Here is a 25,842-nt window from a genome sequence, read left to right on the forward strand (position 1 = left end):
TTCCAAAACCACAAAAAACAGAAAATGCAAAAACAAATAAAGGTGAGCACACCAAGTTGTTAAGATTGTGAAAAGAACAAGAATATGATTTTCACTGGTTTCTCCAACAGTAAGAATTTTTCCCCATGGCTTTGTTATTCACACATATCTGCATTGGATATTTTGTGTGTCAATAGATTTAGCTGTTCTCATATATTTCAGACAACGTTTAAAGCTAGATTCAGCTCTTGTTCAAAGCTAGCATCGAAGGATAGGTCTACACTAGAAAAGCTATACAATACTGGCAAACCCTCCTAGTGAAGACGAAGATTATACCAGAAAAAGAGTGCTTTTGTTGCTTTAGTTTATACTGGTTCAGCGAGCACAATACCAGCAAAAGCACTTTTATGCCAATATAATTACATCAATACGGTGCCTTCTGGTAGTATCCAAGTGTCATAAGCTATCAAGTCCCTAACTGATAGTGCTATATCGGCAAAAGTTTCTGTTGTAGACATGGCCTATGATCAATAATGAAGTGTTTTCAAACAAATGAAGACTTCACTACCTTTATGTTTGGGAACAGCAAACAAGACAAGATTTTAGTCTTACTAACCATTCTTTTCATATTCTCTTTCATATCAAACTCACTGCAGTTTCCCTACAATCTCCATGAAGCATCAGAATTTATCTAAGTTCAGTTTATGGATCTGCTACAGATGTAGGCTCAATTCCAGCTCTGAACAGGCTTCCTGTGTGGCTTTTAGTAAGCCACTCAATTTTTTGTGTGCCTTAGTTTCCCAGCTGCAAAACTGGGATAGTAATACTACTTCTCTGCAAAGCTTTGTGTCTCTCATCTGTGTAGCCTGTAAGCTCTTTAGGAGAGGCACTGTCCAGTGCCAACCATAATGGAGCCCGGATCTCTCCTTGTGTCTCTATGCACTATTATATAAAAAAAATAATTACAAGAGACACTGATAGCAACCCCCATTATTAAGGCTGTTTAACACTTACCATTATAGCCCCTATGTTCAGTTGCTTAAGCATAAACAGTAATCAGGACTCAGTGAATTAGTGTCCTGGCAAATTTTGCTGCCACGTGGCATAGTCTATGCATGAGTGAATCCTATTCCATGAGCTGGTGCTCAGGAAGGCTACAGAAGTGACGCTGGGCACTGACTGAACCGCTCTGGATTTATCCACTTATTTTTAAGATGCCACAGGAGCCACACGAGTCCTGAAGGACTGGGATGACTTTGTCCCATGTAGACCAATCTGGAGTTAAGAGATAAGAATGAAAGTTCAAATAGTCCCATGCCTGATTCTCTCTTAGCACAGTGGATCTCGTACCTTTCAACGACTGCTCAAGTTTAGTAAATTACAGAAAAACCTCAGCTGTGCAAGCCAACACCCACCACTTCTCATGCCATTGTGGATGCAAGTTTTACCTGATGGTGGGACAGCCCACTCAGGTTAGAATGCCCACAGCTACCTGCTCTCCCGACCTTCCTCACATGGAGTGTTCTGGGTGCACTTTCCAACTGGCAGAACAGTCCCCAGAGGACCCTTCCAGCCAGCATAATAGCAGCCCTGTGGCTGCTCTAACTTATGACAGCAGCTAGCCTAAAAAGCAAGGGGCTGTTTGCCGCCACCTTTGTCTCCTTTCCTTCCCACCTCCCACTCAAGTTGCACTGAGCATGAGATAAATACAACTTAGGAGCTACCCTTAAGATAATGCTATATACTTATGTGGAAATTTGCAACCTGGTGTTCCATTTTAATGCAGTACAGAGTACTTTTTGCATTCAAATAAACATTTCCATAGGGCATGTAAAATAACTCTTAATCTTTTTAACCTGAAATGCCCCTGAGTTAACAGATTTATGGTAATTGTTATCTTTAAATGCAATCAATAAACACTGTGGACCTGAGGAGTACACCAATAGCCTATAGCAAATTCTGCAGCTGGTTTCTTTCTTGCTCTGTGTAAGAAAGCTGTTTGCCTAAAGTCACAGATGCTAGTGTTTAAAATTACAGCATATTGTATTTTACATTTCAGTTACATGACACAATTATATTTATCATATTTATTTCCCTTCACTTTTAAGTGGTGCATTGCCATTAAGAAGTTGTCTCATCGGATTATATTACAATGTAGAGAGCTTGAATCTGTCAATGAAATGTGTGGGGGCGTTTTTAAATGAAAGGTCCTCCCCAGTACTTTGGCATAACAAAACCCACTGAGAAGGTAATTGACTTGGTGCTTTGTTGTGTCTAATATATGAGACCATATAGCACATTTCATTCCACGCTATAAATGTCAAGAGTTTTATCATCTTTTTTTAATCTTCACTGGAGCAGGATCTTGCTTGTGTAATAGCAACAGTTTCTATGGAATTCTAGGATACTGCTGGATACTCTGATTTACTGCACCACTCAGGTAAGCGGTGCTCAGAGAGCTTCATCTCGCTATAAGCCACTAAGCTTACACATTAAAGCTACAGAAAATACAACTACTAAATGCAGTCTGTCCCAGCTGAAGTCCACCTTTGACACAGAGTCCATGGTTCATATGATTTTACACACCACTGGGTAGCATCATTCCTATTAAATGGAAAAAATTAGGAGAACTACAGAAGGCTGCATTGTTATTTTCACCCAAGGACCTCAGTACTTTACAAACATCAATTAAGCCTCAGCACTCCTGAAAGTTAATTATAGAAGACATTATTCCCCATTTGCAGACATTATACAAAGAGTCTAATTCAGACTTGTTAAACTCTGTGACTTCGGTGGAGCTGTGTAAGTGACTTTCCTGAACTCAAATTCTAAATCACTGATGGAATTAGAAAGAGATCTCAGGAGTTTGATTTCCAGCTATACAACAATCATGTCTTTGCTGCAGTGGCCCCGAGAGGAAGGAATTCACACCCTTCAAAATCCAGTTGGACCCCCAATCTCCTTACTTAAAAAAAACAAAACCCTATAGCATTCCCCTCCCTGCCATGCACATCCCCACCCCAAGGGGTTACTGTTATCCCTGTAACTCCCTCTGTTCTTCCCCCCCACCCTCTTCTGTTTTATTATGAAATCACAGTCAGCACCCAGAACCACATTAGCAGGGGCACTTTAAGAATTTCAGTACAGTTATACCTTTTTCCCATAAACCTACACCACCAAGTATTCTGATACTACAGCGACGGGGCAGATTTCAAGAACAGAAAGGACCATTATGATCACCTAGTCCACTGGTGTCCAAATTTTTCAACCAGAGGGTTGAACATCATTCAGAAAGGTCAAATGGCCACAAATAAATATTTTAATTATTTTCCGACTCAAGGCAACATTAGTCAGCATGCTCTCCTAGCCTCACTCCCATAGCCTCACCACAACGCTGACCTTAGAGCAGCCAGAGCCAGGTTTCACATACTTGATCTAATCTGAGCTGCATAAACACAAGCCATAGAATTTCATCCAGTAATTCCTGCTATAGTCCAATAATTTGCAGATGAACTAGAACAAATCTTTTGGAAAGCCATCCAATCTTGTTTTAAATGCTCCAAGTGATGGAGAATTTGCCACATGCCTAGCTAAGCTGATGCAATGGTTAACTACCCTCACTGTTAAAAATGGACATTTTATTTCCTGTTTAAATTTGCCTAACTTCAATGACAATATCACCCCCATTGCAGTGCACTGAGGCCATGGAACAGAAGACAGACAATGTTTTTAGGTCTTTGGGCAGCTCCCAAATAAATAGTATAGCTGCCATCTATGCATATAAACAGTTTACTCCTTTGGAGGTTTGGAGCCTACAGGAAAATGAAGATTTTGTTTGTGTTGATATTATGAATTATTCCAATTATAAAATATCATTTGGAAGAGCATATTACCACTCTAGCTTAATACTGCTTAGTTATGGGCATGTTAAAAATCACTCAGTTGTAGCCAAGATATAGTATTACTTTGGGAGAAGGCAGTATACATTTTCATTTCACTTTTTTACATTGTAAGCCACCTTTAGGTCTCACATTGTGATATCCAACCATAGCCCTGAACAACACATGATTAACAACAAGTAACCAAATGGCTCCAAATCAGAATGCCAGAAATCCCCCTAACATTGTTAAAACTTGTCTTCACATCAGAATTTTATGGTTCAGTCTCATCTTTAGTTAAGAATGAACAAACAATTTGTTAATAAGCAATGTTGTATATTTAACATTTGAGGGCCCTGTTAATGACTAGACTCCCATTCTTACCACATGTCTCACACACACAGCTTATTGTCCAAACTCATCCCTCTTCTTGGGGTTTGGACTTTATTTACAATGTAAGTAATCAAGCCTTATTATAGTGCTGTATTTACAAATATAAACCTTAATTTTCAAGTTCACTCCCAAGCTGTTCTTAGGGTTTCTTTTTGCATTACCTCCTCAGATGGTAGCTTTAGGGGAGATAGCTTTTATACTCCTGAGTTAGAATTCATATGGCCCACTTTAGCTGTCATTGTGAGTCTCTGAACCCTATAACAGGGCCTAAAGCCTGACTGGCACCTGACTCCCTGGTACCTTAGCTTGTCTCTGGTGACTGCAATTGTATCCAAAATAACCTTATCTAATCCATGCATACAGCCAATATCAGAAAAAAAAAATCAGCAGTTAAAAAAAATATGTAAACCAAATAGCTAACCAATGTCAAAATTTTCCAGAACCAGAAATACCTGTTTTCCTTAAATGATCTCCCAATTCCTCTGCCATCTGAAAACTTTGCAAAAATCCCTGAACACAAAAACAAACAACACACAACTCACTCCACCCTCCCAAAAAAAAAGCAAAAAAAAAAAAAAAAAAAACCCCAACAAAAAAACCCCACAAACCCGATTCCCATTCTTTTAATTCCAATCTCCTGTCCACTGACCAAAAGTAGCACTCAAAACCATAATGCCTTACCAACTTCCGTTACATAGGATTTTCCTTCTGAAGGCAAAGGGATATACTGGTTAGAGAAGAAGCTGCTTCCATATCCCAGGATGAAGCCTTGGAGTTTGGTGTCTGGACTTAGCCGAAGGTATTTCATGCAAATAGTATCATCAGTTGCGTTGATCTGGACTTTCAGGTTTTGTCCTTTAACTGGGGGAGAAAGAAAAAGAAGAGGTGAGGAGTTATCTTCTCATTCACTAAGAGAATATCAGAATACAAGGGAGCTCAACACGCTAGTAATAGGCAACAACTATTTAAAGGGGCAGTCTCCCTGAAAACTAGTCATTTCAAAAAGCAAATTAAATGTCATTTCAGGGACTGCACTTGCCTTTGAGCCTCTGCCAACTTTTGTGGGTTTTACACTCACATTTTTCTTTTAAATGCTCTTTCTCTTTTGTTGCTGTTTGAAAGACTCGCACGAACAACACTGGGATTTTGTCTACACAGCATCTATGAGCATGCCTCCCAGCCTGGGTAGACAGACATGCGTTATCACTGCTTGAGCTAGCTATGTGAAAAATAGCAGTATGGCTGTGGTGACATGGGCTAGCTGCCCAAGTATAAGCCCAACAGACCCCCAGGGTCCGTACTTGGGTGGCTATCCTGTGCTGCCTCCCATGCTGCAATGGCCACACTGCTATTTTTGGCAAGCTAGCTCAACCAGACCTAGCGCAAGTCTACCCAGGCTGAAAGACACGCTCCCAGCTCCAGTGCAGACATGCCCTAAAACTCATTACATACTAACCGCTGTGAAATGCATAAAATAAACTAAAACTAAATCCTTTATTTTCAATAATTCTAGGTATCACCTGTAACAACCATACCCGAAAAATTTCCAACAGAAGTACATAAGTGTGATTTTTAAGTTCACTATATTTCTTTAACAATGCACGGGAACACTACACAACTGTTTGGGGAAAATAATAACTACACCCAGTTGAATTTATAGTCAGTTGTTGTTGTTGGGGTTCTTTATTAGTTTGTGGTTTTTTTATTAATATAAACAAAACGTAATTTTGTAGTCAGTATTAGGCCTGGACATCAGAACTAACATGCTTATATTGACCAAAATACCAGGAGATTTTTTTAAAACGTTATTTTAGTCTTTCCAGGGGAACAGAACAGAAAATGAGAAACATCTTGAATATCCATACAACAATTTAATTTATAGCAGCACTGAACATCATGTTATTGTCATAATATTATGACCTTCATAACAGAACGAGAAATTTTATATACTATCAGTATGTTTCTATCATGGTGGGATGTAGCAGAGGTAGTGTTTCAGTTCTCAGTACTTACCATTTCAGTTCACACTTCATTGTTATGCTTGTTATATTTCCATTAATTCCAATCCCCATGTTCAGAAATGGGTTAGGCCCCTCTCCCAAAATTATGAGATTGGCTTAAAAATACATTTTGGATTTTTATTTACCTTTTGGTTTCTGAGCCCTTGGGCTGTACTCAAGGCACATTTTCAAAGATTATCTGCAACCATGGGGGATAAAAACTTACTTTAAAAAAATGAAAGCAGAGATTCTCATGAAATCACTTCCCTCCAGGGGCTGGAGAGTCAAGGGGAAAAAAACCCAAAACGCAAATATTGCCAGACTTGCAATAATATTGCAAGAGTTTGCAACACCCTATTTCTCCTTCCACTAAAAGGACAACCATGTGCTTTCAGCCTGAATGATGTATTTTAGATTCTGGAAAAAGCACAGACCCAGTGTTTTCCCAAGAATTGAAATTAGGGGTGGATGTTCGAATTTGCAGGGTGTGTGTGTGTGTGTGTGTGTGTGTCAGGGCCGATGAGGGGTAAGACCGCGAGGGTGAAGGTGAGCTGTTTGGCACCATAGTAAAAACTGAAAAATGTTCAATGACCATTTTATTAGATTTAACTCATGTTTTAAAATCACACAAATTAAAGTTGGCTACTCAAGCCTTCTATGAAGCACTACATCTACATCCTTCTTAGTTTCTTGTTATAATTTTGCACAACTCTGTTAATCAACTTCTTGAATGCAATGCCTTCATCTTTGGTGGCTTCTCGTTTGTCTGGTACTTCCATTCCTTCAATTGATATGCTCATCAGTTCATTCACATGATCAGGCAGAAGGTGACTTCTTTCAGAACACAAAATTCTATTCAATGATGAAAAAGAATGCTCAACTGTAGCTGTTGTGACTGGGAGTAGCAAGAGATGAATTCCTACTTCTTTCATCCCAGGAAGCCGCATAATGATTGGGTCGAGCCATTAGCGATGATAAAAAAGAAGTTGAAGTCAAATCTTAATTCATCCATCGTATGATATTCCACTCTGTGTTCAAATTCTCTATTCTGTCCTAAGCACATGGCAGCGCCATTGCTGGTAGTGCCTCACTCCATTCCACAGTCGGTGTTTTATAGGACAGGGATCTATAAAAGCTACGTAAAGGTTGAGTAGAATCTAGAAGTCAACTTCTGGACTGAAGTCTTAGCTATCCATTGAAACGGTACTGGAAGAAGCACTCTGATTGATCCAAATGTAGCTTCTATTGCTGGACAAAGATCTACTACTGTTGTAGCAGATGCCTGGATGGCATTGTTTAATGACCCAAGTGGTTTCAACAGTAGACTTACAAGAGAGAGAATGGCAATAGTCTTCTCTGAATGTAGTAGCAAAAGAAATCCACCAACCTCACTACATAGATCTGTCCCATCTTAGTAGATACTTTCCAAAGCCAGTAATAACGGCTGGAGCAATTTTAAGACAACAGCCAAGGACTGCTCATGAGAAAGCCAGAGGGGTTTCCCAGGTTGGACTAATCTGAACTTCAGTCCCAGTGTATCTTCTATATTTTCCAAGATAGTCAGTCTTTTTGGACTCTTGCTGAAAAAAGAATATAATAAAGACATTACATTTTTAGCTTTTTTAATGTCTTTTGAAGAGTCTGCAGTTCGTACTAGCGCTAGTTGGAGTAGATGGCCTCTGCCGTGTGTTCAGAAGAGATTAGGGTTACACTTTTCTCTGAGCAAAGCTTTTACTCCACCATGTCTTCCAGAGAAGTTTGCAGCTCCATCAAATACACAAGCAGCCATCTGTTTGGGGTCTAGTTGACAAGCATTTAACTCTTCTAAGATGTGGGTTGTCAGAGATACAGCCAATGTGTCTTTTATAACTTGAACATCTAGAAATGCATCTACTGGCCTACCACTGACATCAAAATAATGTACACAATGACTTAATACTTGACATCCATTTGCATCGGTGCATTCATCAGTCATAGATGCAATTTTTTGAATGTGGTGAGAAAGTTCTTCAGGTTTTCAACTGTTGAGTCTTTTAGCCAGCCAGTTGAGTTTCTTGCAGAAAGATAGTGAGCATTTGCTAGTCTTGTTCAGAACCAGTGTTCAATTTCAGGATGAACAAGTGACAATGCACTTAACATTGGCCTCCAGTTTGTAGTGTGTGGTATCTCTTGCTTAAATACAACATATGATGCCACAGCCATGTTTGTTCGCATGAATGGTGTTGTGTCTCCAGCATTTTTAACAGCCTCATTAACACTCACGTGTTGTCCTTTGTCAGTGGAGACTCAGAGTTCAGAGGTGCTTTCACATGAATTCACCTCCAGGTTGGGGGCAAGAAGGCACCTCGCTCATTCCTCCAGCTGCTCACTGTTCACTCTGGCCACTGTTGTTCATTGTGCCACCATTGTTCATTCCATCGCTCTGTTCCCAATGGCCCTGTGTCGTCACCTTCTGCTGCCACCTGCCACCGTGACCTCTGTGTGGTGGTCTCTTGAGGTTCCACGCAGCTGTCAGTGATTTCAGCTGAGCTCTCATTGCTAATGCAGACAAGGCCAGTGGAACTGTTGTATGACAGAGGGACTCACCATTAACTAAGTAGCACTCACTAGACAAGGGGCATGGGTTACAAAACCCAGTGAATTGAGAGAGGTTGGGGACAGGTATGTGTACCTGATGATATGGGGCCCCTTTTGAGGGCCTGGAACACCAATTGCACTACCCCCCTCTCTTCACTGTTGAATAGCAGAGCTAATTTTGCTTCCATTAGGAGTCTAGCTAGAGATTGCTGAGCTGAATTCATTTTGGGCCAATAGTGCACCAGCACTGGGGCTCCCCTACTACAAGCTGAAATCACTAAGAGCTGAAATCACTAAAAGAGCTAAAATTGCTGAGCTGAGATCACTGAGTGCTGTGTTAACTAGTGGGGGAGCCTGAAGATATATTGCTAAGCAGCTGGCAGAGTGGAGCAGTTTGCGGGACGGTTGGAGCAGCCCATGGAACAGTGAGCTGAGCAGTTTGGGGTGGCAGCTGGAGCAGTTCATGGGATAGTTGGTGGAGTGGTGCGGCTGGCAGAGCCGAGCAGTTTATGAGACGGTTGGAGCGGCCCACAGAACAGCGAGCGAGCGGAGCGGAGCAGTTTGTGGGAGCAGCTGGAGGAGCAGAGTGGTGCAGCTGGTAGAGCAGAGCCATTCGTGGTGAAGGCTGCAGCAGAACTCCACAGAGAGGCGGGGCAGTCAGCCTTGGACCACGAAAGGTGCCCCTTAACACCCTGTGTGCCCCCCATTTCCACCCAGGCTGGGGCGGGGGGGGGGGGGGGTAAAACTCTGCAGATAAACTTTTGAACTCTGGGGCGGCACTGACCGGGGCAGAGACTTTTGGGTTGTTGGACTTTGGGGTGATTGGACTTAAGACCCTGAGGGGAAAAGGACACTGCCAAACTTACTTGGAGGTGGGTCTTTTGCTCATGGTTGGTGTTATGAATCCTGTTTGTTTTGTTTCCCCAACATAATGCTGCATTGTTTCCCTCCTTTATTAAAAGGCTTTTGCTACACTCAGACTCCGTGCTTGCGAGAGGGGAAGTATTGCCTCCTAGAGGCGCCCAGGGGGCGGTATGTAATTGTCCCAGGTCACTGGGTGGGGGCTCAAGCCGGTTTTGCATTGCGTTATTGAAACGGAACCCCTAGATCAGGGGTTGGCAACGTTCGGCACGCGGCTCGCCAGGGTAAGCACCCTGGCAGGCCGGGCCAGTTTTATTTACCTGCTGACGCGGCAGGTTCAGCCAATCGCAGCCCCCACTGGACGTGGTTCACCGTCCCGGGCCAATGGGGGCGGCGGGAAGCGGCGCAGGTGAGCGATGTGCTGGCCGCGGCTTCTTGCCGCCCCCATTGGCCTGGGACGGCGAACCGCAGCCAGTGGGGGCCACAATTGGCCGAACCTGCCGCGTCAGCAGGTAAATAAAACTGGCCCGGCCCGCCAGGGTGCTTACAATGAAATGAATCCCTTGATCTCACTGTGGCAGGAAGAAAGCCTTAAAATAGACTAGCACAATCAATTGGGCTTTCTTCAGTTTTAAATCAGAGCCAAAATATACTGTACTCAATCATCACTTCAATCTTTCTGTTTCCAGTACACGGCCTTTCTTAGTACCACACACCATCAAGTGAGGAGAGTAAAATGAGCACAGTACACGGCCTTTCTTAGTACCACACACCATCAAGTGAGGAGAGTAAAATGATAATATTGTGCTATTTGTTTATTTATTTATTACTTAATAACAAAGTACCTCAATTTCATCTTACCGTCTTTTTTTTCCTATCCAAATCTACTTTTTTTCTATTTTTTTTTTATTTATTTTTATTTTTATTTAATTTGTATTAACCAATAGGTAAGCAATATGTGATCCTGCTGAACAGAGCAAAAAGATCACAGCACTCAAACACCGTGGGTTTTTTTCCTGTTTAAAATGTACAGAAATGAGTACATTCGAATAGTGCTACATACAACAGAATACTCAAGATCACACTTCAAACTCAGAGAATAATGATGATCCCAAACCAGCTAGGAGTATTCATTCGCACCAGCCTTCCTTTGCTTGGTGCCTAGCAGAGAAACTACTTAATTAACCATGAAATATTTGTACCATCACTTGTAGGGACTGAAATCCAGTTTCAGAAGTGATGTTTATTTCACATCTCTACATTAATGGTAGGAATTCTATCAGAGGCTAAGGGAATTTTGGCTTATGTGGTAAAGAGGCTTGAAGAGGATGTCAACTGAAGTTTACATGGGTGGGACCATGAAATATCCGGAATATGAACTGAGGCTGAAAGCTGAGCAAGTGGAAGTTTATTCAGATTCATGCTCCATAACTAACTGATTTTTCTGAGTCACCTCCCTATTTATCAGCAACTACCTCCAAAGCAAGAACACAGCATTACTATGAGATTATTTTATCACATGCACTTATTCCAACTGTAGCATTTTCACTGCATCTAGAGTCAGGAAAACCTATTAACATTTCACCAGATGATAGTTATGAGAAGAATAACGATCAAAGATTCAGCTTACTGCTATACTCCCATTTCACCTCTGCCACAACAAAAGGTCAGCTTTTCTTCATGAACACTGAATAATTTGTCTAAACATGGCTTAACTTCCGCTTAATGCCATTATCATCATTTTCACTTTTCTTCATATACATTATAAAAAATAAACCACAAGTGAAACTAGTTCATATAATGAAATATTAAATATTATATTTAATAACATTCTTGTAAATAGTATACTGGCATCTGTCATAGTGAATTTGAGTATACGTTATATGAGCCAGAGAGAACAAACGACAGTGTTTTCAGCCCACACAAGAATACCAAGCGACTGGGAATCAGAGAACTGTGTAGAGACAATGAATTACCACCGCAGAGAAACTGCTTCCAACAGAGGGAGAGAGGCAGAGTGAGTGACGGACAGCCACAGAAGAATCACCTAAGATAAATGTTGCCCAACTGGCAGTGTTGGGAGTGGTTCTCCAGGTATCCCCTGCTGCTTTCCAGTAAGACCTAGCAGGGCGCCCTTGACCTGGCTGCATGTATGGGACCAGCGTAGTATATTGAGGAACAAAATGGCCATGCCAGTTGCTGAGTAAGAGGCAGCATTTTTGGGTTCCACACCTCTCCAGCTACTGGCAAATTTAGTCTAGAATCCCAGTGAAACCTTGGGTTTTGATGGAGTACTCTTGCCTTTTCCTCACTTGCATTAGCTTTTGGAATGTATTAGTAAAAATCTGACCCTCAGTCTACAGATACAAACACTACGTCTATTACATTGAGGTCATCACTAGAGGGAAGGTTCTCAGACCCACAGCTACCTGTGAAATACAATCCTTCTGTCCTCGCTTGCCAAAAAATGCAACTATTCATTGCATTGGAAGATTATCAGTGGCTAAAAACAACATGACATACAAGGGAAAGAATTTTTAACTAAAACGATCATAAAAGAAAATTTCTCCACATGTGATATTTGAAAACATTTTGGGGAGAGAATTCCCCATCCACAAGGTTAGGACCTTTGAAAGGACAGTCCAATAAAAATAACTGTATGTTAAAGGAACAGCTTAGTGGTAATACTATGGAAAGAGTGCACAGCCCAAAAGAGTCTGAGGATGCCACCTGGAAGCACCATTTGTTTGGCTAGTTGAAAGAAATAAGCAGTCAGGAACAGGCAGCAGGATCCAAGAGCAAGCAAGGAATAGAACTCTTGAAATGTTTATCTGTAAATGTTTCTAACTGATACGCACATATTTAAACTTTGAAAATTACTATTACAATCAAACATACTGTGCACTTGGACACAGATGCCACAAACATTGGGGTGGCCTGTAGAAAGTTCTAGGAGGGCAGGGGACTATCTGACACATGGGATTCATCCCTCTTGTTAATCCATGGAGTAGGTAGTTCCTTGAAGGCAGAGAGGATCCTGAAGCACACTCCTTGTTCCTTCTCTACCCCAGCATTCTCCCATTCTTAAAGCTCTCTCTACTAGTTGATATTCAGCTGTTAGAATAAGAGAGGCCCAATTTTCCATTTCAATGTCCCTGATGAGTGTCTTACCAGGTTCTTTGTTTTAATCTGACTTCCTAGTGCAAGAGAGCCACAGAAAGGTGATATAAAAATATAAGGTATAATTATTAACTACTTTGGCAGCTTTTGTATTATTCCAGCGCTAGTTCATAACTGTAAAGAGATAAGGAGCAAATATAGAACTGAGCCATTTGACTAGTTTCACAAATGGAGCACTTTCTTTGAAAGGCACTGATGCCCTGGTTGGGCAAACTGGAGGCCTCTTAAAGAGTTTGCTTCCTAAAGAAGGAACCATGGAGAAGGAAAAGGCATAGCAGCGCCTTTTGAGTGAGTTAGCAACTTTAATTAACTCTATATGTACCTCGTATGGCATGGCTTTATCAACCAAGAATGGGAGCTAGCATATTAGAGAAAAGGGGAAAAAATGTTATTCAAGGTCATTTTAAAAAGTACTGTATTTTCTTACTGTCTGGATTTCATATTCACTATAGTAGTATACTATCTTAAATGGGAAGGTACTTTTATTGGACCTGTTGTTGCCGCCCCAGGCAAAAAAGAAGAGTGCCGCCCCGCCGTACCCCCCCCCCCGCGAGCAACACGCCACCGTACCCCCCCCGCAAGTGCCGCGCCGCCGAACCCCCCCCCAGCGCCGCGCAGCCGAAATCCCCGCCCCTCAGCGCTGCCCGAAGTCCCGCCCCCTCCAAACGCCACGCCGCCCGAAGCCCCTGCCCCCCCAAGCGCCGCGCCAGCCCCCGCCCCGCCATCTGAGCGCTGCCCCTACGAACGAAACTAACTAAATGAATGAATAAAAACCCGAGCGCGTGCTTGGCAGGCTGGTGCCTGGAGCCGGCCCTGTTTTGTTGATTCCTTGCATCTTTTATGATCAGATATAAAAAAGCTTTATATATATTAACTAATAAGCAATTGAACACTCCCATGAGGTAAGAGCTATATAGAAATCAAATTGAGCTCCACTGAAGGGCAACTATCTCTGGGGTGGGGTGGAACCCAGGAGCAGAGCGCACTAATCATCTGATCAGGACAGAAATTGAATGTACTAAAATGTCTTCTTCTGGTCACATATCATCTATTTCATTACACTGATACAGAAACCTTTCAACGTACTTGCCTAGCTTTTTCTTTTGTGTATGTCTAACAGCAAAATGCTTAACTGTGAAGATTTAAATAAATTACAGAAAATATGAGGTGACATCTTTCAAAATGCCATTATATACCATAAAGCCACATTTTGTGGTATTTGCTATATTTAGTCCTGGACGAGGGACAAACCAAACCAAACACATTTAGACTCACTGGCTTTGACAGTATTAACTCAAATACAATAAATATAGAGCTTGCCATTAAAAAGCCAGCATTTGCCAATAATTACTACTCACTGCTATCTGTGATTACCACAGTTTTCCTTCATACTTAGACTAGGAGATACCTGTGGTAACTCTATGTGTGGCAATGGTTGGCACATGTTGACTTTTAACGACTTCCACTACACACAGTATTGAGAACTGTAGGTGTATAAACGCATACCCCATTACATTAGAAAGCTGGAATTTACTGGTCCTAGCAGCTTGTGGACTTTAAATCATATTCAGTTTAGTATCTTGCTTTTCTCCCCAATCTCTACTTCAATCAAATATGCTTATAAAGTTCTCAAGAAGTACATGAGGCAAACCAATGCTTAGTTTATACATCTGTGTGAAATTATCCTAATGCAAAAGGACTGTCCAATGCCTATCCACCACGTGAGTTCCATTTAAAGACCTAGCTTGCAGTCTTAAGTGGACTTAAGCAACGGGCAGGCCTTCTGAATGAAGGTGAATTTCACCCTCTTGGAATATCTATAAATTTCAGGTTTCGATGCAATGAAGCATTAATCTCTAAGTAGACATTTAAGACACACTGGATAATATATCAGAATAGAAGTAGCGGGGGGAAAAACTAAGATCCCAATGGAATAAACTTGAGAAATGATATCTTGAGAGCTGTTGTAATGGAAAACTAAGTACAAACACTTTTGGGACCAGTGAATTTTTCCAAGCACTAGCCCAGGAAAATAATTATCTCAGGTAATTGAATGAATATTTATCACCTATAAAAGCTTGCCAATTTTGTGTTAGATAAATATATAAAGGTTATCTTAATATTTCCTATATTTTACTCTACTTGCTGGAGTTGATAATTAAAAAATTACATCTGCAGAATTGTAGGTATCCAAGAAATTATCTAATGCATCTGGGAAATGTTTAAGGGTGACCACAATAGCCTGAAACAATTAAATAAATCCACAGAAGTCAAATTACAGGTGAATGCAAGAGAATATAAACTATTAACTCTCCCGCGACATTGCCTGCTCTTGTTTGAACCCATCCAGACACTACAGACACTTGTTGCTGCTGCCACTTATAATGAGATTTTAAACTTCTTGATACTAGAACCAGTAGTGGATGAATGTCAAACCATCTGGAATTTGGGTTCATCTCAGGCAAGCGTTCAAAAGTTAAGATATTGATCCAAATCTCTAGAATTTGAGAAGGAAACCTCATGATACATAGATTCCACAAAATTTTGAATGCTTTCTGCTTCTGATCTGCCTAGAAACACAGCAAGAATGGTCTCTTACAGTATTTCAGCTTTCCCGAGGATCTGGAAACAAAGAAACAGTGATGAAATGAAAAATACTGAAAAAAGTAACAATTCCGAACCTTCAAAAAAAGTGTTGATTTAGTTTGGTTGTACAAATGGGAAAGAAAGAATTTGGATGGTGGGGTTAATGGCATTTGAATTAACTGTCTTGCCTGTGTCTACTCGGATCCAACCTGATATGTTCACTCTGTTAACCAAAATTGCCTCACAGAATCCTCCTTCCCTCAAGTGAATGCTGCCAGGTGTGGCTGACAATTCGTTCATTGGTAACTATACCTTGACACTGATAGCAGCAAACCTCAGGATTCTGTGCCAGACAGACATCAGGAATCATGTGCAAACTCAAACTTATGAATCTTATTTTTAAAAATATATGTAACTTTGCAAGCTAAACTTTATAAGTTTTCTCTGATCCCTTGCATCTCTGAAGACTCAGAGAAACCATTATGGTTGCAAGAATGTTACTGACTAGGGATGTGCGGAAACAAGAATTCTGTTTTGCAAAAAATGTAGAGGTTTCGAATTTTGTTTTTGTTCTGCATCAGAAAACAAGACCTTTCTAAATTTGGAGGAGGAGGAGAAAGAGAAGGAAAACAAGATATCAACCCACCCCATAATAGTTAAATGTGGTTAAAACATTCACCTAGGATGTGGGCAGCCTAGGTTCAAGCCTGCCCGATTTAGAGCACAGACTTGAACCTGGGTCTCCCACATCCCAGTTAAGTGCCCCAACTACTGAGCTAGTAGATAGTCTGGAGTGTCTCTCTTTTTTTCTCTCACTCTCATTTTGACCTGTATTTCCATCTTTGACCTGAGAAACTTCCCGACAAAAGTTTAGCTGAAACAGACTTTTTTCTCTGGAAAGTTTCAGTTTCAACAAATCAGCATTTTTGGACAAAAAAAAAATGGTTAGTTCAAAAAATCCCGAGCAGCTCTATACTGACTTGCTTTTCCTCTTGTTCTATTATGGTGGTTGCAAATTTGTGTAGATGTTATGCTATATGAAAAGGAAGATGACCAGTTATATCATTGCTTCTACCACTATTATACAATTGCCACAAATCTTATACAAAGTAGGTCATATAAGGTATTGTTTGGAAAATTATACTCTGCTAAGTATGATAATCCTGTTTATATAATCTTTTTTATAACTTCAAATACAAATCAAATACACTTTGCTATGTGTCTGTATCATAAACATGTTCTGTTCCTTGGTAACTCCCACCAAATTTACATTCAGACTAGCCATCACTGGTTGATGGGCCACCCATGTGGTGATGGGCATAGGCGCTGAGTTTTTCTTTTCCCCGGAGGTGCTCCACCCCCTGCTCTGCCCCTGGTAAACTCTCATTATAGAATAACCAACAGTTTGGTAAAAAGAACAGGAGTACTCGTGGCACCTTAGAGACTAACAAATTTGGTGTGTGTCTGCCCCTGTTTCTCATCAGTCTGTCCTGAGTTGGCATTCTCAGCTGTGTCCCTCTCTTGGCACTGTGACAGTAGACGCTTAGGAACAACTACACACCTGCTTTTCTTTTTTCCACCCAGAGAATAAAAAACCTTGAAAAAACTGAGGGTTAAGACAGCTGTTCTTTATTACAACAAAGTCGGCGACATCACCAGAATTCCTTTTGCCTTAGAATTGAAGTTTTGCTTATTTTATACTATTGTATAGGTTATAGGTGGCACTCCCTCCCAGAACGCTGAACAAATGGAGCATGCCATAAAAAAAACCGCATCAGGACAGTCTATTTTTGTGCGCAGTCTCACTTATAATATTCAAATAGTTTGCACCAGTGCATACATTTTCCAAATCTCATGCCATATGTCCCATTAGCCAGGATTTCAATAATATCACCTAACAGTGCATTATTTTTATTTTATTTATTTAGCTGTGCTGTCTCCTGTACCCAACCCAAGCTGTCTCCTAAACAAGAAGGAATGTTGGTTGGTTGGATTAAAGAACCACAGTTTAAAATGACAAATATTTAAAAATAGGTTTGTTACTATGCAGAAAGATAAACAAGCCACATTAAAAGGGAGCTGTAACTGTCTCACTCAACATTAATACAGATATACATCTCTCTTTATATAACAGTTGCTAACACACCCAGGCACAAAAACACACACAATTGGTTTGTCAGCGGACAGTCAGCAAATTAAATGCTTTGAGCAATGAATTTAGGTGCCAGAAAGAACACATCCTGCACTACCCCAACAAAAACATACCGTTTCTTAAAAACATCATGATAAACAACATGCTAAAGCTGATGAACTGGAGACGCTGTACTTGCTTTTCTCATTCACAATTATAGTCCCCTGAGGCAGCAGTGTCTTGAAAGTGAAATTAATGAAGAAAAAAGTCAATTTGTAAGTCTAACATTCCTCAGCAAATGTGAGCTGTCATCATGCAGCACACCAATTATTCATTACACGTTTACACAGGTGTATCTTGCAAAAAGATCTAGTCTAAGCCTGCTCAATCATTTGGTTCTAACGTGCTGCTAGCCATGCCAGGAGCAAAAATGAACTTTCACTTTGGTTTTGAAAGGTTTCAAAAGTTTTTGATCTCTTCTATAAAGGGGCAATTTTCTTTCCTTCACAGTCCTTTATATATTTACTTTAGGCATCCCCAACTGGGTAAGGTAATGTCTACAATCCCCTTTACACTAATAAATTTCCCTTACTACGCTCTGAATGGAATCTTTGTAGAAGTCAAGGCTTTCCATCTCCAAAGGCTCACTTGAGTTGCAGAGGAAAGGGTCAGCTTTTCCATACACACCACTTGCCATCCAACCTCATCCTGCAGTCTCTATTCAGACAAAATTCCGATTGAGCTCAGTTTCTACAACTATCTAGAACATTTGTTAGCCTAGGGTAACCAGTTTTGGTTGGGTGTATTCCTGGAGGTTTCATCACATGACATGAACTTTAATTAAAGATTAATTTTTAATTCCTGGAGACTCCAGGACAATCTTGGAGGGTTGCCTAGCTGCCACTGTACTGTGCCTCATGAACCAAGCACACGAACAGTATGACTAACATCAGATTTCTTGTCTACAAAACTTTCACTTGTCCATGATATTTGAAGCTCTTTCCATCAGCAGAAAATGCAGGTTTTTGCATTGGCCTTTCTTTGCTGCTTGCTTTGTTTTGTGTCAATGTATTACATAATATTTCAAGTGAAACTTATTTCTCTCATACATTATCAGTGGTACATGACACATGGGAAAAAATAAGGTCTGGTATTTCAAGAGTAGATACAAACATTGCTCAAGTGACCAATTATTCACATGACCTATTACTAAAATATTAGGTTTTCAAGCTAATTTGAACTCTCACATACACTAGGAAAGTCTGTGAATTTCAGTTTTTAAAAAGATATAGAAGGATAGGGTTTATTTCCCATGGAAATACATCAGACCTCTCCCCTCACCATCAAATCTGAACAAAAGACAGCAAAGTTGGTTTCTCACCAGGGTGAGGAGGACTGTGAGAAGTCACCATTCCTCCAGGTACAGTACTTAGTCTGCTGTAGGCTGGCACATACTTTGTGACCTTGGATTATTTTGTAGAAAAACAAACTGAGGGATAGAAAACAGTCAAGTCAAAGTAGAAGGTTCCTCTCAAAGTCAGAGTAACTTTGATGGAAAAAAATCAACTAATTAGGTTTTAATAAGGTAATTTCAAGGGATAACAACCATTGGCATCATTTGCTATGAGTCAAGAGGTCAGCTGCCTCCCGCCCATTCCTCCCTCACTTTTCATAGGTCTATATGTTTTCCACTCCCTCCCTCTGCCCAAAGACTTCACAGGATAAAAACATAATCACATATAATGTTCTATATGCTAACACAAATTGCCCCCCTTCCCCAGAATTTTTCTGAAATGACACTGCTGAGAGCAACTTAAAGGAATTTTGAACCTGATGTAAAAGCCTAGAATAAAATCTCTTCTCCTAATTCAACATTTCAGACTAACTTTCTTATGTTTGTTTTGATGGCAAGAATCTATTTCAGACAACATAACCCTAATTCAACCCCTATGCTCTGAAAATACCAATAAAATAATGTTTAGCTGATTCTGATGGCAACATGTAACAAGCTGGAGCTATCAGGGTGGACCTTCTAACACTGTTTGACAAGTAATACTTGCATTGCTAATGTTGTACTGACTTCAGTGCATAATACCAAACAGCTAAAGAAGCAAGAAACAAAAAGAGCTTCTTGTAGATTACTTTTCACACAAATACAATTAAATAAATGTATCCTTCCATTCTGGGCCCTGGCTTAATCAATATCTCTTAAAATTACTATTTTTTCTTTTGAAATTGGAAAGTTTTTGGAAGTTCTTTGGAAGTTTTACACCGATTAGGAATCTCAAAGTTCTTTCTCCTGAGGAGTCCTTGTGGCAAGTCACCTACTATAAGACAGGCCCAACAAAGAAAGTAACAGAACACCACTAGCCGTCACCTACAGCCCCCAACTAAAACTTCTCCAGTGCATCATCAAGGATCTACAATCTATCCTGAAGGACGATCCCTCACTTTCACAGACCTTGGGAGACAGGCCAGTCCTTGCCTACAGACAGGCCTCCAAACTGAAGCAAATACTCACCAGCAACTACACACCACACAACAAAAACACCAACCCAGGAACCAAACCCCGCTACAAACCCCAGTGCCAACTCTGTCCACATATCTATTCAAGGGACACCATCATAGGACCTAACCATATCAGCCACACCATTCGGAGCTCGTTCACCTGCACATCTACCAATGTGATATATGCCATCATGTGCCAGCAATGCCCCTCTGCCATGTACATTGGCCAAACCGGACATGCAAAAGAATAAATGGACACAAATCTGACATCAGGAATCATAACATTCAAAAACCAGTAGGAGAACACTTCAATCTCTCTGGTCACTCAACAACAGACCTTAAAGTGGCAATTCTTCAACAAAAAAACTTTGAAAACAGACTCCAATGTGAAGCTGCAGAACTGGAATTAATTTGCAAACTGGATACCATCAGATTAGGCCTGAATAAAGACTAGGAGTGATTGGGTCATTACAAAACCTAAACTTAATTTCCCCAATACTAATTTTTCCCTACTGTTATTCACACCTTCTTGTCAACTGTCTGTAATGGGCCACTCTCTTACCACTTCAAAAGTTATTTCTCCTCCCTTGGTATCCTGCTGTTAACTGATTTATCTCCTTAGAGTGACCTCACACTTGGTAAAGCAACCCTTATCCTATCATGTATTTATACCTGCTCCGGTATTTTTCACTTCATGCATCCAATTAAGTGGGTTTTAGTCCATGAAAGCTTATGCCCAAATAAATTTGTTAGTCTCTAACTTGTGCCACAAGAACGCCTCGTCGTTTTTGTTGATACAGGCTATCATGGATACCACTCAAACCTTTCTCCTGAGGGACTGCACACAAGTGAAAGTGTTATCAATTACAAAGCCCTCATTTTTGGAATGCTATGATGAAGTTGTGGATGTTGTATATTACAGATCAAGCATACTAGAAGTAGGCAGGGGCTTGAAAAAAATTGGTATCCCAAAAGATTGGTTTAAACTTTACATTCAATACTGTCAAATTAGCCCCCCAAAAAAGGACTGTGAGGCTGACAGTTAATACTGGCTTTTCACTGATTTCTTAAGCAGAGGAAGTGAAAACGATCTTTTCAATTGAGCAGTGTTGTGATATTTTTAACCTGATATGGAAAATGGCTTTTTGAAAATGAAATTTGGTGGTAGTTCGGGATGGGGGAGGGGGGGCGGAGAATTGTATGTCACAACAAGCTGGAGAAACATAAAAGTCAAACTGTACCATTTGCTTGTTTTGCCCCTTCTTGTAAATACCCTGTTTCCCCGAAAATAAGACAGTGTCTTATATTAATTTTTGCTCCCAAAGATGCGCTAGGTCTTATTTTCAGGGGATGTCTTATTTTTCAATGAAGAAGAATACGGTACACATCGGTGGATGCCTTATTATCGGGGAGGTCTTATTATCGGGGGGATGCCTTATATTACAACGAGAGGCAAAACTGTAAGTAGGCCTTATTTTCGGAGGATGTCTTATTTTCGGGGAAACAGGGTACCATGAATGTTGTTGAATGCATCAGTAAAACACATCTTGCCCTATGTAGTGATTAAAGTAGACAAAAACAAACAGAATGCAACTCCTGCAACCTCAAAGGCAAAAGGGTCTTTGTGTGGACTGGGGGAGGGGGAAGGGAAGGGTAGTGGTCCCCTCTTCCCTTGGGGGAGATGGAAGAGGGCAGGAAGGCATCACATGAGCTGGTGGGCTGGCTCGTGGGGCTCAGGTAAACCACTGGGCCTTGCCTACCCAGGGAAATCTGACCGAACACACCCTGTATTCACACCCTACACACTGTTGTAATAATCTTTGTGAAAAATATGCCTTGTGAGGAATAATTTAAAAACTAACAGATGGATCATCAATATTCTTATGTAATGTATGTACAAAATATGTATTAAGAGTTATGGACATAGGCTGAAACGTGACTGAAATGTCTTTACCAAGGACAAACTGACACCTTTAGCCAGATGTCATCAAAGTTGAGTGGCAATCACCTGTCAAGCGGTCATTCTTTGGCAAGGAAGGGAGGCAGGAGCCGATTGATCTGCATTTAATGAACAACATGGAACCTCTTTCACCACTAGACTCCATATCTCCTTCCTCACAGTGGAAAGGAACTTTATCTAGGGGTAACCCTCAGGAAAATGCATGTCAAAGGATGAATGGACTATAAAAGTGAGCAGCAAACACACACCTGGGGTTTTCTTTTTCTCCCTCTCTCTCTCTCTCCTTACTTCTCTCCTTTTCACCTAAGCCGGCAAAAGACTTGGGAGGGGTTCTGCCCTGAGAATTTGGTCAGCCCTGTTGCTGGGAACACGTGGTAAGGATTTTACTTTGAACCATGTCTAATATAAGTTTTAGTTACTAGAAAGCATTTTATCTTTATTTCTCTTGTAACCATTTCTGATTTTAGTTCCTTATCCTTGTACTCACTTAAAAATCTCTCTCTTGCTCTTTGCTGTTAAATAAACTTGTTTTAAAACTAATCCAATGTTGCGTTTAAACTGAACTGTTTGGGTAACTCCGGTTAAAGTAGCAAACTGTTGTATATTGACCCCCTTTGGGCCAATGGACCTATAATATCTGAACCCTCGAGGAGAGGGTTGGATGTTGCAGAACACGCATTTTGGGGAAAACTAGGGTTGGATGTTGGGGAACACACCTTTTGGGGAGTGCATTGGGGTCACCCTATAAGTAGTAACCAAGGCTGCTGGAAGCCAGAGCATGGCTGGTGTGCTTCTGACAGGCTGCTGGGTCAGAGTTGCTGGTGGGGTCAGGACTGCAGCTATAGACCAGGGGTCTCAAACACACAGCCCACGGGCCGCATGAGGCCCACGGGGCTATTTCCTGTGGCCCGCGCTCCCCCACCCCCGGCCTACCTCCAGGCCAGGGGTGGGCAAACTACACCCGTGGGATTGCCCCCCTCGAGCCTCGCGCCGCTCCCTGAAGCGGCTGGCATCACGTCCCTGCGGCTGGGGGGATGGAGAGAGCAGAGGGCTCCGTGTGTGGCCCTGGTTTCCAGGCATTGCCCCTCCCCCCACCGCAGCTCCTATTGGCCAGGAACAGGGAACCACGGCCAATGGGAGCTTCAGGGGGAGGTACCTGGAGGAGCAGCAAGCAGCGCGCGGAGCCCTGCATCCCTCCTCCCTCAGGAGCCGCAGGGACATGGTTCCAGCTGCTTCGTGGAGCAGAGTGGGCATGGGGGCAGGAGCTGGGGCGGCAGCCTGCCCTGGCCCTGGTGTGTAGCGCTGCCACCCTGGAGCTGCTTTAGGTAAGTGGCTCTGGGCCAGAGCCCAAAGCCCTCCTGGTACCCCGCCCCCCAACTCCCTGCCCTGAGCCCCCTGCTGCATTCCACACTTCATCTGCACCCCAAACCCCTGCCCTGAGCCCCCTGCCTGCACCCCAACCCCTTCTGCACCCCAACCCCCTGCTGCACTCCAACCCCCTGCCCTGAGCCCTCTGCCTGAACCCCAACCCCCTGCTGCACCCCACACCCCTCCTGCCCCCAAACCCCAACCCCCTGCCCTGAGTCCCCTGCTGCGTCCCACACCCCTCCTGCATCCCAAACCCCCTGCCCTGAGCCCTCTGCTGCATCCCACACTTCTCCTGCACCACAAGCCCCAACCCCCTGCCCTGAGCCCCCTGCTGCATCCTGACCCATTGCCACACCAGTCACCCCTCCTGCACCCCCACACCCTAACTCCCTGCCCTGAGCCCTCTGTTGCACCCTGCACACCACCTGCACTCCCTGCCCTGAGCCCCTGCCACACCCTTCCTGCTCCCTCTGGGTGGGGACTTCAGGGAAGGGGCTGGAATGGGGGCAGGGAAGGAGTGGGAAGCGGCTGGGCAGGGCCTCATGGAAGGGGTGGAGTGGGGGCAGGGCCGGGAGCAGCGAAGGGTGTGTGTGTGTCAGTGATGCGGCCCTTGGGCTAATGAACTAGTCCTCATGTGGCCCTCCTGGTCATTTGAGTTTGAGACCCCTGCTATAGCCAGACACTCAAGGTCTGACCTGCATGCTGTTTTGCTGATTGTGAACAACCCAGGTTGGGAGCTACAATAGCAGAACATTGGGAGGCACCCAAAGTTGCAGGGCAGATGGTGACATAGCCCCTCACTGGTGTGGACTGCACCCTGGAATGTGACAGGGAGTTTATATAAAGCCTGTTTCTGCAGCTTCACACGCCCGGGCTCATGGCAAATACTCATTCCATAGGGGACCCGGTGTCCTGAAAAAATGGAATTGGAAGCAGATGTAGGAGAAGGCATCTCCTGAAAAGGCTGGGCAATGGGGCTGGAGTGCCTAATGTCGGGTAGAGTGAAGAGACAACCTCCTTTCCCCTGCCCCTTAATCCTCATACAAGGGGAGGTCACTGGGGTTTCAGCTACAGGGTCAGGATTAGCCATGGAGGGGTGAGCGACTGCCGGCCACACTCCACCAGGTGCAATGATGAAGGAAGGAATCGTGACCTGCACTGTCCGTTATTGCTGGATAGTTCATAGATGAGTTAATAAAGTTGGGCCTAATTATACCACATCCCTTATATCTTGTCTTTTCTCCCGCATGTCCAGGACAACAGGGAGCTCTCGCCACAGGGAGTAAGGGGGAGGCTCAGTATTTTTAGCAGCACTAGCCAAGGAAGAAGGGGAACTCTACTCTCTACTTTTTGCAGAGAGGGGAACTGCTAACCTGCTACAGCCCTTGAATTTCCTCTCCTTTTCTTCTATTTAAAGAGCAAATTTTAGACTTCATAGCTATTTAGCAATTGGTTAGGCACCACTTAACAGTGGAAGAGTGTGCAAGGCAAAATTTATACTAGCATTACCCTCATTAAACACCAGTCAATTCAAGGCATTGCTAGTAAGTTATAGCAGTTCCATGGACGTTAAGCAGGTCTCAGTTAAGTCGAGTTGACTGTCTTCAGTTTTAAATGGACTGACACTATTTTGGTATCTTTCTGTCTGCCTGTGACATCAAGTAGCTGATCTCTCACTGGAAAAAAGTTATTGCTGCTACCTAACAATACTGAAGGAACATGGAAACTATTTTACTGAACAATAAGGATGGGTTGCTTTTAACAAATGCATTCCCCATTTCCAAAAATAGGCCATGATGGGCTTATTAGCATAAACAGGACATACTGGTAAAAAAAGGACAGCTGCTCTGTCTTTAGAACTCCCAGGACTATAACTGAAATAAGGATGCTTGGCTTGGGGTGGGAAACCCACTGGAGAAAGATAAAGTTCATATCATAGCTAAGGAGATTTCTCTACTTTCTATCCCTTCTTTACTCTCATTGAATCTCATCTGTATTATTCTATACGGTCTTTACAGCACTGATACTGAAAGGTAAAGGAAATAAAATGTAAAGCTAACCTACCAGGGAGTCCTTTGATTCCTAAATATATTAAATGAAAACAGCTAACCAATGATCTTTTGGGTACTAAAAGAGTTAAAGTTAACCAATTACCCACCGATCATTTTTACATACCCTAACTGATTGTGTATTTCAATCCGTGTCAATCTTTTATTTACAAATATAGGCTTAAATTTCCAAACCTGGGTGTCTAAAGTCACTCTAATAATAATAATAATACCCATTTCATGTATAGCTTATACAATGGCTGCAAATGTCATGTCAGCTCCACATTTTTTTCTTTTTTAAATACTTTCAGTGGGTTTTCAGCAGAAGATCTCAGAACATCTTACAAGGGAGTTAAGTATCATTATCCCAGAT

General features: G+C 42.1%; 1 protein-coding gene across 50 annotated transcripts in view; it reads right to left on the reverse strand.

Moving 5' to 3' along the window:
* Positions 1–25,842, reverse strand: part of ABI3BP (ABI family member 3 binding protein) — a 403,542-nt gene that overhangs the window by 246,135 nt on the left and 131,565 nt on the right. For all 50 annotated transcript variants that reach the window (XM_065587762.1, XM_065587956.1, XM_065587764.1 and 47 more), the window contains one exon: positions 4,932–5,111. In XM_065587762.1, the coding sequence (XP_065443834.1) occupies positions 4,932–5,111 (180 nt within the window). The remainder of the gene's footprint in view (positions 1–4,931; positions 5,112–25,842) is intronic.

The sequence above is a fragment of the Chrysemys picta genome, chromosome 1 (assembly GCF_011386835.1).
Source record: "Chrysemys picta bellii isolate R12L10 chromosome 1, ASM1138683v2, whole genome shotgun sequence".
Classification (NCBI taxonomy): Eukaryota; Metazoa; Chordata; order Testudines; family Emydidae; genus Chrysemys; species Chrysemys picta.